The sequence below is a fragment of the Leishmania martiniquensis genome, chromosome 24, assembly GCF_017916325.1.
Source record: "Leishmania martiniquensis isolate LSCM1 chromosome 24, whole genome shotgun sequence".
Lineage (NCBI taxonomy): Eukaryota > Euglenozoa > Kinetoplastea > Trypanosomatida > Trypanosomatidae > Leishmania > Leishmania martiniquensis.
In genome coordinates this window covers 167,501-183,686 of record NC_090159.1, presented here as the reverse complement: position 1 = coordinate 183,686, position 16,186 = coordinate 167,501, and the positions used below count along the sequence as shown (strand labels likewise).

The 16,186-nt window shown below is 60.2% G+C and overlaps 3 protein-coding genes across 3 annotated transcripts; all 3 read right to left on the bottom strand.

Annotated features, from left to right (window-relative positions):
• Positions 1-208: 208 nt before the first annotated feature.
• LSCM1_04996 (uncharacterized protein) lies at positions 209-3,769 on the bottom strand (the record flags this gene model as incomplete). Its single annotated transcript, XM_067322475.1, has 1 exon — positions 209-3,769. The coding sequence occupies one exon, from the start codon at positions 3,767-3,769 to the stop codon at positions 209-211; it is 3,561 nt and encodes a 1,186-aa protein (XP_067178338.1).
• A 4,751-nt stretch (positions 3,770-8,520) lies between these two features.
• LSCM1_04995 (uncharacterized protein) lies at positions 8,521-9,807 on the bottom strand (the record flags this gene model as incomplete). Its single annotated transcript, XM_067322474.1, has 1 exon — positions 8,521-9,807. The coding sequence occupies one exon, from the start codon at positions 9,805-9,807 to the stop codon at positions 8,521-8,523; it is 1,287 nt and encodes a 428-aa protein (XP_067178337.1).
• A 673-nt stretch (positions 9,808-10,480) lies between these two features.
• Positions 10,481-11,329, bottom strand: LSCM1_04994 (uncharacterized protein; the record flags this gene model as incomplete). Its single annotated transcript, XM_067322473.1, has 1 exon — positions 10,481-11,329. One exon carries the CDS (start codon positions 11,327-11,329, stop codon positions 10,481-10,483), a length of 849 nt encoding a protein of 282 aa, XP_067178336.1.
• Positions 11,330-16,186: the final 4,857 nt, after the last annotated feature.

The window sequence follows — 16,186 nt, the reverse complement described above, 5'->3', positions numbered from 1 at the left end:
AGATCACGACTGCGAGCACTCGAAAGAGAAATGCGAGAGGAGCAGAACAGAAAGATGAGGAGGGCGAACAGGGCGAGCCTGGTCGCCGTGACAGCTCTCTCGTACTTGGACAGCCTCTTCACCACCGGCACGCGCACGCACCTTTCTTCACGCATCGGAGAAAGGCGCAAAGGAGCATGTGCTCCCCCTGCCTATACCAGGCCTCTTCTCACACGGTCCGCTTGGCTTTGAACGTCTCTGCTTCGTGCAGCTTCAGCCTGGCCGCAAGTGCCTGGAGCAGGTAAGGCCCGCTGGTCCCTTCCAGCCGTTGGATCGTGCGCTTCGCGCGCGTACTTGGAAAATGGGCAGCCGACATCGCTGACGTCGAGTGCACGCTGTGCGCTGAGGAGGCACGGCTGGAGGCGGATTCGATCAGCTGAGTCGACCCGTGAGCCGGTAGGTGCTGCTGCGGGCTGACCCAGAAGGAGCTGCTGCTGCTGCTGTGAGCGGCACTGTTGGAGCGGCGCATGAACGACGGCGACTGCCGGTATCCCACGCCTCCACCGCCGTGCTCGTGCACCGGCTGCGGGGATGACGATAGCCCAAAAGGTGTCGTGTCCATTCGCGCCGCGCGCCCTTGCAGTGGACTGGCCGGGTGTCGCATGTTCGCAGAAAAGCACCAACTTCCGCTGCCGGTACCGCCTGTGCCGCCTCTACGTCCGGTGTTCGCGGACACTGCTGCTGTTAGGGGTCCCCCGGCGTGGGGCGGCGGAGGCGCTTGGCTTGGGAAGCACCTGCTGGGACGGGGAAGCGATGCCGCAACGTAGCCGCCGAGGTTTCGAGTACAATTCGTCATGAAACATGCGGACGCGGCCTGCTCCCCCGGCGCGGTCACAGTGGTCGGATGCGGCGACCTACGCGAGTTTGCTGTGTGGGAGGGTGACGGCACAGAGCAAAGCAGCGAGCCGGCGCATGGATAGGTGAAGGGCGTTGCAGGGGAGGGTGCCGAGTACCTCCGCGTACAGTCGACAGCCCCCGCCACCACACTGGCGTCCGAAGCCGCAAGTGCACCGCATCCGTGCGGGTGCGCCATGGCGCTGCTGTTATTGCTGCTGCTGCCCCAGATGGCGGCTGGCGTGCTGTGCGCGAAGGTGGTGACCGTGGGGGGCCAAAGATGCACCTGTGAGGCCGAGGCAGCGGCAGAAACTGTAGCTGGGCTTCCGGCCTGACTAGGGCTGCGGGATGAGGCGAGCGCCGTGCCGGGGCACGAGGGAAAAAGATTCTGTGTCGGCAGCACGACAGAGGCGGGTGAGCAGAAGGCCGTCGCCGTTGTACCACCACCCAGCGTACAGACGGTGCTGCTGCCTGCGTCTTGCAATGACGGCATCGACTTGGACGCTCGTGAGAGAGGCGAGAAGGCTACCGGCGACGACGGTGAGAACGGTGGTGTTGGGGACAGCGTCAGAGAGGCCCGGGCGAACGAGTGTTTTACGAGGGGTGCGCCACTTTGCGCGGAGGCCGCCACTGATGGTGCGCCGTTGTGGTCGAAGCTTGGCACGCGCAGCGGCGCGGGCCGACGAAGTCCACGGTTACCACCCCACGGTTGCGGTGTTGCGAGGGGACTGCTATGGGCTGTGGCAGCAGGGCTGCACTGCAGCGTCACTTGCCCACCGCAACCGGTGAACCAGCTGCTCCCGCCTCGCTCCATCGCAGCGGCCGCGGCCGCCGCAGCTGCCTTCTCCTCCATCTCGGCAGCACGGCTCTTCGTGCAGGAGCGGATGTGCTTATCAAAGGCGCACCTATACCACCACAGCAGGCACTGATTCTTGAGGGACAGTGGAGACAGGCAGAGCTCCATTGTGCAGCTCATGACGCCGGTTCGTGGGGCAAAGCCGCCGAAGAACACGAGGCGGTCCTTTGTGTAGGTGACGGTGGGGCGCGAGCAGGCCGGCTGGTTGCTCGGCTTGAGACGCTGCCACCGGCGGCTCTGGAGGGAAAATTCGAAGGCATCTTCGCAGTACGCGTCGCCGCCGCCGGCAAACACACCAAACGTGTCGTTCACGAAAACGCTTGCGGTGCACATGCGCGGCGATGGAATATCCCCACTGACGTCTCGGATGTGGCGCCAAAATCCTGTGGACACGTCTAGGATGTGCAGGTCATTCAGAAAGGCGCCTTCTGTGGCGGCAGCCGTGCCCTCGCCCAGCCGCGCCGGTGTGGCAGAGCGCCCACCGAAGACAAGCAACAATGCAGTCCCAGTGATGAGCTGAGATACGTGGTAAAAGCGCGCGCAGGGCTGCTCGCCGCACGTCTTCAGCTGACACCACCGCCGCTGCGTCGGGTAGTAAAGTAGCACCGCGTTGGTGGGGGCGCAGGCAAAGTCTGACTCGGCTTGGCTTCGCGCGGGCAACTCCGGGTCAGCGGGCCGCGGCCGCACACGCGACGCCTTCACGAGGCCGCCAAAGATGACCAGCATGTCTTGTCGGGCGCGGGCGGCGGTGAAGTCGGCTGGGAGCAAGTGCATTGTGTGCCCCTTGCGCGGCGAGAAAGGCAGGCTGCACTCCTTGCGCCATCCCAGGCTGGGTATATCGAGTGCCCACATGTCGTCACAGTAGCGCCCCAACTGTTCTCCACTGAGGACGTACATTGTATCCTGATATAACGCAGCGGCGTGGCCGACTCGCCCCGCAGGCCGCCGACGCCGTGCAACCTCTGCATGGAAGACAGCGTTGTCGTCTATGGTAACAGTGTCGCGGTGGCTGCCTACGCCGGTTGTCAGCCTTTCGTCTGCCATCATGCTCTGCTCGTTCTGCGTTGCGCCTTCGCTGTACCCCTGGCCACCGTTGTTGTTGTTGTTGGCAGAGCCGCTGCTGTAGTGCGGCGAAGGCGGGTCTGCGGACGCCGCATCAGCAAAGGGTGCCGATGGCAATGCTGCGTCGGCCCAGCGCGCCGACGCGAGAGGTGAAGTGCTGGTAGAGAAGGAAAGCGATGCGGGTGGCGCAGACACATAAGACGGGCTGGCGCTGCCGCGCTCGCTGGCGACCAACGCCGCCGGGGCCGCGTCGGCGCATCCCTCTTGCAGGCAGCTCCAACGCCGAGTCGACGCGTCGTATTGGTAAACGTCGTTGAAGTAGCACTCCTCACTAGCCTTGCCGCCAAAGATGAGAATCTGCGAGTCCCTGTAGAGGACAGCGGTGTGCCCGAAGCGCGCTGGGGGTTGCACGGCAGCCTCGCTATCCATGTCGGAGATGGCGTTGCGGCTGGCATCCCGCGCGGGGGCCGTGCGGAGGTCGCGCGGTTCCTCCCAGTTCCCGCTCGATACCGAGAAGACAGTCGAAAGGGAGTGCGAGGCCCGCAGGGAGTTGGCTGCCACCTCCTCAAACGACACCATCGCTGGCAGTGCGTTGCCACCGACACGTACCCACGATAAGCGTTGCGGACACTGCTGCCGCAGAAAGTACTGCCTCTTCTCTTCATCATACTCGTCAATGATGCACTTCCGGCACCCTTGCGTCACCCCCATCTCACAGCGAGGGCTAGAGAAAAGAAACGCAGACCCCATGGCAGTGCCGCTGCGGTGCTTAGCACGCCCTGATCGCTTATAGGACCCTTCACTAGAGGAGGGGAAGGAGAACGTCCGCTGCTCGTTCGCGATGCTGCAGCTGCTGCTGCGACTGCTCTGTTCAGTCAGCGCCGAGTTTCCTGTTGCCCAGATTACGGATGGCGGGGTGTTCAGGGTGCCGATGGACGCCGCTAAAATCGGCGTTGTACGTTCGGCATGGTTCTCCATTGCCCTCAGGGGGGAGGGCCACCACGCGTGGTACCCCGTGGAGAGTTAGCGAGGGCGCTTGATATGCTGGTGAGGGAGGGTCTCCGACCTCGAGTAGGGACAATATAAGAGGTGCCACTCTCTGGTACCAATGACGGTGGGAACACGATCTGTGCCAAAGAAGATGACAGTCCCTGTTGGAACAATTTTAGCACTGAACCAAACACACTGGGAAGCTTGATTGTAGGGGGTGGTGGTGGTGGGAGGACTTCACCTTCAGAAGACCCGACAACAACGACGGAGGCAGCGGCAGCGGCAGCAGAGGAAGAGAAATCAGTCTGGGCGAGCAGCCTGCAAGCTCCCAGAATAAGCCGTAATGACCTGCTTTCTTGGACGAGGGGAGGGGGAGGGAAGGGGAAGAGGAGGAGTCGCTGTGTGTGTGCGTGTGTGTGAAATCGCTTGGCGCTCGGAGAGATAAATACCCGAAAAGGGAAAGCGAACCGTCAAAGAGAGAAGAGCGCACGACACAATGCACGACACGAATAAGGGGCCACATCAACCAGAAGAAAGCGTCACACACACACACACATACACATACGCACGCAGAAAGCCAATCAGTTCTAAATAGTAATAAGGGTGACGTTGCAGAGGCTGCAGGTGCCCAAGCCGAGGCAGTGCTTAATGAGCGTAACGGTCAAGGGGAGGGGGAGGAGGGGGAGAAAATGCACTACAATAGCAGCAAATAGAGGAAGCCGCAGCTCCGCAAATATCCAACGCAAAGGAATACAAATATATACAAATATATATAAATATATACAAATAGAGGCAGATCACTGCTCACACACACAGAGAGGGAGAGAGGAATTCACACACCAACAAAAAATGCAGGGGGGAGGGTAGAGGAAGAGGGGCAGAACAGCGGCGAGGAGGGTGGGCGTGTGAGGTGGGGGGGTTAGATAGAGGAATAACCAGGTGAGCTCACAGCTACACGCAGAGAAAGGCCCAGAAATGAGAATCGATAGAGTAGGCGAGAGAGGAAGCGCGTTCGTGTGTGTTGAAGTGCGAGGGGGAAGGAAAGAGCGATGACATGCTCTAGACAGCTGTCTCTGCTTCTCTTGCACTCCCCCCTCTTCAACCGCCTTAGCGGCAGCTACCCGAGGATCGCTCAAACTGCCACACAGTGCACGAGCAACAGGAAAGGTAACCAAAAACGTTTGACACAGCCGCTATGAAAATGTGAGAGGGGAGGGAGGGCGAAAGGCCTTGTCGAGTGAGTCGATCCAGCGCGTAAGAGAGGATGCGACAATACGCACACACACGCACAAACTGCGCCCCCACGTCGTCTCTGTGTGCTTGGTGTATGTGTGTGGTTGGGTCGTATATATATATGTCTGTGTGTGTGTGGAAGAGGGGGAGGAAGACAAGCCGCTCTTGATGCCGAAATATCGCAGAGAGCAGAGGCTCGACTTGGTGTAGATGATGTCCGTTTTTTTTTTTTGTAATGGGAGGGGGAGGGGAAAGTGAGAACAACAGATGACCGCGGTGCAAAAAGAGGCCACCGTGTGCGCAGGGAGGGGACAGAGGGAATGGGAGGGGAGGGGGGGCAGTGGACCGGCGAGAAGAGCACTGCAGCCACAACAAAGATGAATGTGAAGGCGAAGAAAAAAGTGTGTGTGTGGCTGCTCTGTTCAGTTCGTTCTCTGTGTACGTGCGGGGGAGGGAGAGGGAGTCCGGTAGTAAGGACACACACACACACACAGACACAGACAGACACGGAAGAGGAATTCAGTAAGGAGGCAAAGGGAGACTAAGTGGAGACGCAGAGTCAAGCAAAGGAAGAGGCAAATATAAGCACTGCCACCTACGCAGAAATGCTCATGCGCACCGGATCCGCGCGCACTTACGCATGGAGATGGTAGCGCTAGTCAGATGGACAGAGACACGTCCAGGGTGAGGTGGGGAAGAGAGCGGATTATGAAAGGGAGGGGAGGGGGGCAGAGAGCGCGAGCAGCAACGAAGGGGCAGTAGGCAAAAAACTACCAAGGGAGCAGAGAATCAACAGAGTGCACACACACACACACACGTACGAGATGGTGAGCCACGTGCTGGCGTCCCACGAAAACGAGGGGGTGGGATAGGGAGTGGGTGGGTGGAAAAGAGACCGAGAGAACGAAAGAGAAGCGCGCACACAGGACGCACCGAGACGCTTGAATAATACAAATAGCGGAAGAAGGGTGGAAGAGACAGGGTAAGAGCGGGCGGATGTTCTCGCGCGGGATGCGTGCCGTTGTAAGCTGGGAAAGGTCGTGCAACTGCGTGCGCGCGCGTGTGTGTAAGTGTGTGTAATAGAGAAAAAATGCGAAAGAGAAAGTGAAACGAAAAAAAAACAGAAAGGCAAGTCGACGCGGACGGCACTCGCGCACCGCACACACACACACAAAGGGAAGACGAGCCCGCGGAAAACGCCAAAAATAATAAGAGTAATAATAACAGTGGAGTGCCACCGATGACAGAAGGGGCAGTGACAGCGACACGCTCCGTCAAAGAGAGAAGCGGTCGCAGATAGACTGGAAGAGAAGTGAGTAGCTTCGTACTATTGCCACAGGTGGCGAGATCTCCCTCCAGAATGCGCGCCTGTGCGTATGCTCTATGTTTACTGTGCCTTTCAACGAGTCCTAAAGCTTCCGCTTGCTGTCTTCTCACTCTCGATCTGCTAAGTTGCTACTAAACGTACACCTCTTCAAGCGTCGATTGAAATGCAGGGCCTTCTTCCACCCCCTCAACACTCCGGCAACATACAGTGGTGCGTGCAGCACAATCAAAGACGGCAACGCTATCGGCAAAAGATGAGCTTCTCTATAAGAGCTTTACGTTTGCGTAAAAGTGCAGAGAGGACGAGAGGGAGGAGAGCCGGTGATGCCTTCCACGCGCGCTCGCGCCTGCCTTTGTGCGCGTTGTGGTGAGTTTTTTTTCCAGGCGAGCGAGCGAGCGAGAAAAAGAGGGATCAATAGGGTAAAAAGAAACAGAAGGAAAAAAAAGAAGACCGAAGGACAAAGAAAAGAGACGGGGAAATAATGTGGCGTGCAGCGGCCGTCGACGTCCGCGTCGCTCTGTGTGAGACCGACTCGATAGCACAGCTGTGCTTGCGCGTGCTAATGTCTCCCACCTACACGGCCGAAGGGGGAGAGGGTGGGGCAACAGTGAGGTAGCAACAGCGAGTACAAGTACACACACACACACGCACGCACAAACGCACTACAGGCGGAGGCGAAGGGAAGCGGATGGTGCCAAGGATGTGCGCATGCGCGATAGCCGAGGAGGAGGGGGGCGCCAGTGCTGCTCTTGTTGTGCGTATAAGGGCGAGTGAGATGAGGAGCCCTTTGAAAACAGAGAAGTGCCGAAAAGGCAAAAAAATGAAAAGAAATAATTGTGGTCGGATGCGAAGGCGGGAGGCGACAACGATGACGGCGGCGGCCAAAGAATACCGGGCAGCAAACAAAATAGAAAAGGGGGGGGGTAGATATCAACAGATATCCATAAATAAATAGAGAGCGAGATGTGTGTGTGTTGTGTGTGTTGTGGGACGGTGGGCTGCGTGTGCACGTGTATGCGTGCAAAAATATGAAATAGGATGTCTGTGATCGTAAATGGTGGTGCGGATGCGTGCCGTGTATCGCTGCAGAAGGGCGTCGGGAGCCCTCACATCCACGCCAGATGCACAGACGAGGAAAGAGAGAGAGGTGGGTGAGTGTGTGGGAGGTGGGCGCGCACGCGACGCAGAGCGGAGGCAGAGGGGGTGGCGGCCGGGAGGAAAGTCAAATGAGAAGACAGACTAACTATGGAGAAGGGTTGGCATATATTGTGCAGAGAGAGAGAGAGGTTTGCCAGCGTGCGGAGCCGCCGTGAGGAGGAGGAGGGGTGGGTGGGGGGGAGAGAGAGAGAAGGGAAGCCGAAGGGTGAGGGGGCGAGGTGGGGTGGATATGGAGATGACAAAAGAGCAGGAGAGTGAAGGAGAGGCGGCAATGAGCCGCGCATATCATTCATGAGAAATGCTCTGGAGGGGTGAGTGAGTGGGGGTGTGGGGGGGGGGCTGACGAGCTAGAAGCACACCCCTTCCTGTCCTTTGACAGACCCCAAACTTCCCACGCAAAGCCATCGGTGGTGGTGGTGGGGCTCAGAACGAGGACTCGCGGGAAGGGAGAGGAGCGACTGTGCCGCTATGACGCTGCGCTTGCGCTGTCGCATATCCAGGAGTTAACGAGTACGGGTTTGGATATATATACACACATACACATACATACATATATATCTATAGATATACGTGTGTATGTGTGTGCTCCAGCGAAGGCCTAAGGGCGCGCTGTCATCATGGGGTCTGTGCAACGCCTAAGAAGATAGAGAGGGGGGGGTAGAGAGGCGCTCCCCAGTGCGCGGACTGTTTGTATAAATCTGCACGCAGCTCACGTCGAGGTGCCGCGAAGCGAGGCAGCAGCGGACGCCTGCAAGGCATGTGCGATGAGTGGGGTGGTGGGCGTACCAGAGGAGAAGCGCGTGCCCCTTGATACAGAGGCCTGTATGCACATTCGATGGTCCCCGATACCGCGCCTACACGTCTTGTCGCCGCTGCTTTGGCGATTCATTTCCTCGTTTTCATCGAATCCGCTCCGTCACCGTCTTCATCACACTCTGCGTCCGTGGCGCAAGCGTCCTGGGTACCATGTAGGCGCGCAGAGCTGGCCGGGGCCGATGCCATGCTCCCCGATCCTCGCCGCTCAGCCGGATGCGGTCGGGCCGTACTCGAGGTTCACGGGCTGTTGAGCGTGCAGCCAAGAGGGCCGCGCGGACGAGGATGCTGGAAGTGGCGGGGTGGGGACCGTGAATGGGTGCAGGCTGCACGTGTTGGCTGTGGATGGCAATGCTCTGCCGCGCATACTGCTGTACGTACATGGTGGGCGGTGCAGCGAACGCTCATTCTCAGCTGCGCCGCTCGGCACCCTCGGCGGCGTCTGCTGGATCGGCACAGGCGCGGAGGTGGCGAAAAACGTTCCGTGTGACTTTGGCATGCGCTTAGACGTGTGCTGCTGCTCCGTTGTCACCGGCGAGTCGAACGCACGTAGGGATTCCACTCCAGCGCTGGCGTCGTGGTGTAAGTGCGACGGACTGCATTTCTCATGCGAGCGAAGCGTCGGCGGTGCCGATGGCGGAGACCCCTTAGAGAGTCGCCAAAAGTCTGGCGACGGCACCACATAGATTCGGCGCAAGTGGCTCGCCATGCCCACGTCGTCAAACAGGTCTGCCGGCCCCAGGAAACCTCTGCAGGAGCTCGCGAGGGAGCGCGCAAGCCGCCCTTGCCCCCGTGTTTTCGAGTGCTGCTGAGCTCTCGTGTGGGTGGTCGCCAACCTCGCCACGCCTCCAGAAGAAGGGGTGCGCGGCAAAGGGTTGGATATGCGCTCTAGCTCGCGCATGCCCACCTCCTCTTGCAGTTTGCCTGGCAGCAACGAGCGCGCCTCTATCCTCTCGTACCATGTGAAAGCATCATCCACGTCACTCTCCTCGGACACCTGCTGAGCGTGCGGTGGGAGGAGGGGTGCCATTACCAGGAAAAGCTCGGCACACAGGGACGTGCAGTGGCGACCGCGTTCTTTAGGGTACACCCGGTACAGGCGATGCGCTGCTGCCACGTACTCCTCCAGCTCGGGGAGGTGGCGCTCCTCCGACACCGCAGTCGATGGCACCACCACGTGCAGCTCAACAGCGTGAGCCGGCACGACGTGACGCACCTGGACAATGTCCTGCAAGTAAACTGTAAAGACGAACCCCGTTGCCACCACTCGTAGAAGGACCTTTCTGTCCGTGACAACGAGTACCACATTCGTCGACTCAAGCGGGCGGTACCCGACCTCCACGAGGATGAGGTCACACCACACGCTATGCCTTCCTGTAGTCGAGGAGGGCCGAAGATGCGTGATGCGATCAGCCTTCCGTTTGTCTCGACTGCTCGTGTCGGCTGGGGAGAGCCGACAGCCAATGCCAAATTCCATTGTGCGAACGTATGCCATACACTGCGTGGGTGCGTTGGGAAGAGGGGAGAGAGAGAGAGCGACGGAGAAAGCGAGGAGCGGTGCCATGCAAGGGGCACAACAGCATAGAGGTGGAGAGCAGCATGACGGCCAAATCCACGACGACAGGCGCATGCCCCCTCCCCAATTAGCGCGCTCTCAAAGGGAGAGAGGAAGGAGGCGACGCAGCAGCAGCGCCATGCGAGCCCTCCGTGTGAGAGTGCTGCCAGACAAACCACTGAGAGAAGTACGGGGTGCCGGCGATGAGTGTGTGTGTGTGGGGGAGGGGGGAGGCAAAAGGGAGAGGAGCTAACGCAGAGGGGCTCCAGGAATCGATCAACTCAAACGCGCTGGGTGCACCCACTTTCTCTCTCTCCCCCAGCCACCCGCCTCTCTCTGCGATACTAGAAGATACGCGTGGCCGCCTGCGAAGAGGCTGCCTTTGAGCCATACGCGCGCACGAGTTAGTCGTTGTGTGTGAGTGCGCCGTTCCATTCTTCTGCAGACGCCTGTCTGAGCGACGTGAGCGAGACAGTCGTCACACGTGGGCCTCGGGCACACAACGGTGAAGAGAGCGAGCGCCTGACGGTATCTCACCGAACCCCCGCACGCACACACACCTCCGCACACCCGTTACACCCGCGCACCCGCCGCGAGACCGTACCCTTCCGCATCACGTCGCCTTTTCCGCTGACGCTGTGAGTGCCTTCTCCCTACGACCCCTCTTGAGCGCGCGCTTTTCCTCCTTCTTCGCACGCTTCCGTCGCTGCGCTACCTCGGCGTCGTGCGACGCCGGGTCGACCGCGCATCGCAGAACCGCCGACGCCAGAAACAGTCCGAAGAGGGCTGGCATGTAGCTGATTGTCCCGTTCATCGCTCGATCACGGCCACCAGCCTCCTGCCGCTGTGGCTCCAATGGCTGCACACCCTTCTCCGAGCTGTGCACGACGGTGATAACGCCAGGCCCGACGCCATGCTTGCGCAACGCTGCGCGGCAGGCGCGTGCGAGACCGTCGTTCTCCGTTGAGAAGAGGTCACCGATGGAGACGAGTGACGGATCCAGCCGACCGCCTGCACCGCAGGAAGAATAGGCGCGCAGCTTACGCTTCACTGCGGCTGCCAGAAGAGCCACCTTGCAGCTCACGCTGTCGATGCAATCCACGACGAAGTCGTACCGCTGCCGAGAAAGCATGTCCTCAACGTCCTCGGCCGTGATGAAGGCATCCAGTGCGATAACGTTGCAGTGCTTGTTAATGCCGTGCAGGCGCCGTGCCAACGTTTCTACCTTACTCTTGCCGATTGTGCTGTCAAGGGCGACCAATTGCCGGTTCTTGTTTGATGATGACACGACGTCGTGGTCGACAATCGTTATGCTGCCAATGCCGGCCCGCACGAGAGCTTCGGCGCAGTGACCGCCAACGCCACCGACCCCGGCGAGAAAAACGTTTGTGCGCTGTAATGAACGAATTCCGTCGTCTCCAATAAGAAGTTGCGTTCGCTCATAAAGGGCTGAGTTGAACATGGCTACGCTGTATGCGAGCCGGTCGTTGTCACTCGAGTCTTCTACACGGGGGAGGGGAACACGACAGAGAGGGTAGAGCCATACACCTTCCGCAAGCAGAAGAAAAAAAAAACGGCTGCCAGTCTCTTACCAAGTGCAACGAGTGGCCAGTGTGCACTTCAGATCGCGCACATGTGGCGAGAGCGAAACGGGTAGCGCAAACAAAGAGATCGAGAGGGCCACATAGGAGAGGGCGAGAAGGGCGTGAGGTGAGACGGCGGAGAGGAGAGACAGCAGGGTGGCCGAACAGGCGAGCAGCCGAGGGGTTGAAAGGGGTGGGGAGTGCATCCATCTCATACTAACCTGCGGCAAACACGCGCTTCTGACTCCGTTACACTTCCTCGATCCAACTCGTTTACACCCATACGCGGCACTGTTGCGTGGAGGCGAGCCGCACCTCAGCAAACGTTTCACTGGGCGGACGTCCTCCTCGGCTGGCCACGCGGGACGACTGTGAAAGTCCACCTTTTCTCGTCTACCCCGGCGATGGACGGGGCCGCTGCGCCGCGGTTTGCTCACCTTTTTTTCGCTCATGTGAAAGCGATGAAGGAGGGAGGGAGGGAGAGGCTGGGCTCGGAGAATGGGGCGTAAGTTGTGCCCTCCGCATGGCCGAGGAGTGCCCCTCCCCTCTCCCCTCTCCTGAGCAGAAAGGTTCGCACGAGGCCATACATCGTTCCTCACCGGAGAGTTGGCAAGAAGACATGACGACAGCCGCCGACGGCAATCCATGGCGCAGACCTTTCCTGCACATAGATGCGTGCACATTCGTATGCATGTCGGCACCGAAGCCTGTGTGAAGTCGGGGATGATCGCGAAGACACGACGACAAGACGTCTCTGCGCGCAGTCGATCAGGCAGGCGCATCAACGCAGACAATAGCGAAAAGGGCGCAGGGAAGACTGCTGAGAGAGTCGGAAGGGGAAGAGGGAGGGAGAGGAGGAGGAGGGGGGGCGCAGAGCTCACGGCATCCCAAGCACGGTCGGTGAACAAGCGAGAGCCCTCTGCGGGTCGCGTGGGTGATGCCGCGCGTGGCGACGGCAAGCGCTGTCGACGCGGTCCTCCTCCGCTCATAGTTTTGGGATGCGGTCATGGCGATTCCTACCGAGGTTCGATGGGCTGACGTGGACGGCCTGTAACCGCCGAGCAGGGCAGTCCCTCGTAGCTCTGCCGTAGAGCCCACTCAAGCCCACAGAGGACGAGCACCAAATCGTCCAGCGTCTTCGGTGGGCTCGCTTTGGTGCGCGTGCCACGTCGGCGTACTCGCGTGGGACAGGTGGCTGCTGATGTTCGGGTCGTTGGACCCATAAGTTGAGCCCTCATCTCGGCGTCCCTTCGAAGCCACCTGACGGCAGCCGTGACCTGGGACGCCGGAGGCCTACTCGCCAGTTGGGTAGGGATGCCGACCCCCTTCTGCTGAAAGCGTTTCGCTCGGGAAGAGAGGGCAGAAGCAGTCGCCCCAGGAGGGTTACAGATGTCGTATTGCAGACAGATCACGCCTTCAGCCTCGGGCAGCACCACGTCGCGGACGCCGAGGCCGTCTGGGTCGAGGCTAACGAATCCTTCCGTGGGTGGGCTCTCGCGCACAACGCCTCCTTGGGATCTGTTGCTCGTCAGCGCGGTGTCGCGAGGCTGCCCACCTCACACCCCACACTCCCCCAGCCCCCTTATCCCAGAAGGAAAGGGTCTCTTCGGGCACAGCAGCCGCAGCTCTTTTCGCTGCCCTTAAGCCTTTGACCAGAGTTTTGCGCCGCCTAAGGCTGCTGATCGCCTTCCTAAGCGATGAGTCTGTCCAGCGAGCGCCGGTGGCCCTGCGCACACTCCTCTCAGAGGGGCTTTGGGATTGGTGAGTTCCACGGCAGCCCATACAGTGTCCCCCACTGCAGTGGGGAGGGGTGGAAAGGGAAGTCGAGGGAGAGAGGTTTATGTGTGTGTGTGTCTACTTCAGGGCCGAGATGGCGTGTGAGACGGGAAAGCAGACACTGCGCGGGCAGGTCAGAGGCCTCGAAGGAGACTCAACGCAACCCTCCCTGCTGTCCACTTCTCCCGGTATGAGATGTGCGCGCCCCTCAGCACAGGCACACGCTTTCTGACACTATCGGCCTCGCGCCTCAAGCCCACGGCGAGCGCCGTGCCCGACCACGATGACGACACGAAGGGATCAGTTTGCTGCAGTGCGCGTGTGCGTGTATATGTGGGGGGCGCGTGGTCGAGGTCAGATAGCAGATGCGGTTGGTGCTCCATTCGACGGTAAGCGCCATCGAAAACCTTTTCCTCCGCTGCGAGACGGGTTCCTCTAGGCGGGGATCCCTCCCCCCGGCTACTTGAGCACGCGAACGATGGTGACGCTCGTCGCCTGGTAGCCGCATTACCCGCCGCGATCGAAGAGCCTGTGAGCTTGCTTGAAGGGTTCGAAAGCCTCTGCCTTGTCCTCAATTCGGAACCTCCCCTTTCCGCCCAGGTGGGCTTCAAGCAGGGCAGTGTAGTACCTCTAATCCTTGACGGCAGCCATGCACCTGAACGGAGGCGCCGTTGACAGGGCGCGCTCAGGCTCGATGCCTCGAGGGTCAGGCGTGAAATTGGCAAAAAAATTGATAAACGGGGATGGGGTGCAGTAAGAGGAGCTTACGAGTTGATGGAGGGACGGCACCGCGGCCAACGCAGTGCCCGACGAGCCGTCAGCACTGACCCCTCCAAGTCCCCCGCGTCAACCCTTTTCGAATGTATTCAGCTCCCATGTGAGTAAAGGGTGAGGGACGGGGTACGTCTGCCGTCTCAAGTGAGTAGAGAGAGAAAGCAAGTGAGCAGTACACAGACAAGGGCAGGAAAAAGGTGCGGTACGCTGTGATGCGCATACGGGAGGTATCGCTGCGCGGGCAGACAAAACAGCTCGACGAGGAAGTGCCCAGGGGGTAATCGAAGAGTCTTCCCTGAAGGAGAAATGGTGCGCGCCTACGTGTGTAAGGCTATGATGGCCGTTACGCCCACAGCCACGACCCTAGCGGCCCCCCTCCTCCCCTTCACTCTTGTTAGACAGATGTGCAAGAGTGACTCGATGTTTCAGCTCGTCTTGGTAGCTTTCACATCATACGATCCCGAGATTTCTTTGAGGAGTGAGGTACGTCCAGGAGCTTCGCCCCCACAATCGTACATACATCACGGAAGCGCACGAACGAGCAGGTGAAAACGGAACGCCAACAAAGGCTGAGCCTGTGCGCACCCACCCCCATCCCCTTCTTATCGCCCCGTCTCGCTCTCGTACACCGAGTACATTCGTCAAGCCATTCTGTTCGTCTCCGCACTCATCGCCGAGACCCGCGCTGAACGTCACGTCCCGAGCAACAAGAGCGGTACAGCCCCCCGCCCCTCCCCCCATGAGTATGTCCACGGAGCTCGGCATGACCGCCGCCCACCACACCCCTGATTAGGGTAAGCAAACAGCACCCTTAAAAGAATATGCACAAGCGCACAAAGCACCTGCAGTCTCACACGTGCTATTCCTCCTCGCCTCCTCCGCCCTACATCACAGGAGACTGGAGCAGCGCCTCGAGCCGCGCAAGAACGACTCGGCCTCAGCTCACCTCTTCAACCTCCCCGTCACCTATACGTAAATAAAGTCTCCGCGCTTACACCACTCCTAGACGCCCCTGCCCAAGCCGCTGCCTTCAGAAGCCCCACTGCACGTTCTCCTCCATGTCCTCCATCTTGTCGTACGGCAGTGGCATCGCACTCAGCAAGTCGTGCTCAGAGGCGCCGTGGGCCCAGTGCATGTGACGCGCTTCCGCATCCGCCTCCGACAGGACAAGCACGCTCGCAGCAAAGTCGCCAGGGGCCGCCTTCGAGCGCTTCTTCTTATCCATCGGCTCTACCACGGTGACCGCGGCGACCATGGCAGCCTCGGCGGCCGTGGGAAGGCGCACTAGCGACTGTGCGGCGGCATCCAGTAGGTGCTCTACGAAGTCTTCGTGAGCCACCAGCTCGGCCGGCACAGCCAGCGCGAGCGGCAGCTCCGTGAAGCCGCGCGCACCGGCATGCAGCGTGCGCGCGTCGATCACCAGGGCCTGCACCGCGCGCAGCGCCACGCGCCGCCCCCGCATCTCCACCAGCGCCGGCGCCTCCCACTGCACCGGGTCCATGTCCTCGCGCGCTAGCCGAAGCCCCGCCGCCACCACGTCCGCCACGCTGCTGTCCACCGGCAGCGTCACGCGGCGCAGTCGGTCAGCCGACAGGCTGCAGCGCGCCACCGGCAGGAAGTCGCGGTAGGCGTGTCGCCGGTCCGCACGCGCTGCGCGCAGCGACACGCCGTCCGCCGGCGGCACCAGTACCTGCACAACCCGCCGCCCGCGGAAGTCTGGCAGCACGTGACGCAGGCTGCGTACCAGAGGGCAGAAGCCCTCCTCGTCGTTGCTCACAAGGATCAGCGGTAGATGCATCAGGCGGTCAAAATTGACGTCCAGGTGAGCTAACTGCAAGTCAGGCGCACCTCTTTCATTGTCTATGCTCAGTGATACACGAACATCTTCTGTGCCGCTTTCGTCTTCAGGAGCCGTCCGCCAGTGCTGCTCCAGAACCATTGGGGTAGGGAACAGCTCCTGGAGGAAGTTACGGAGCGTCACGCCGATGGCATTATCGCTGAACTTAGAATTAATGTTGGTGAACGGCTTGACTCCGCGGTAGCTGCGAATCTTGTCCATTGCCTCGTCGTTCATCTCCTCATCATCGAGGAACTCGTGGTATTTGGCCGACTGCTCCGCCTCGGTAATGTACGTCGCCGGTGCGCAGCCGTCCTCGTTGTCCAGCGCCACATCCACTACCGGGAAC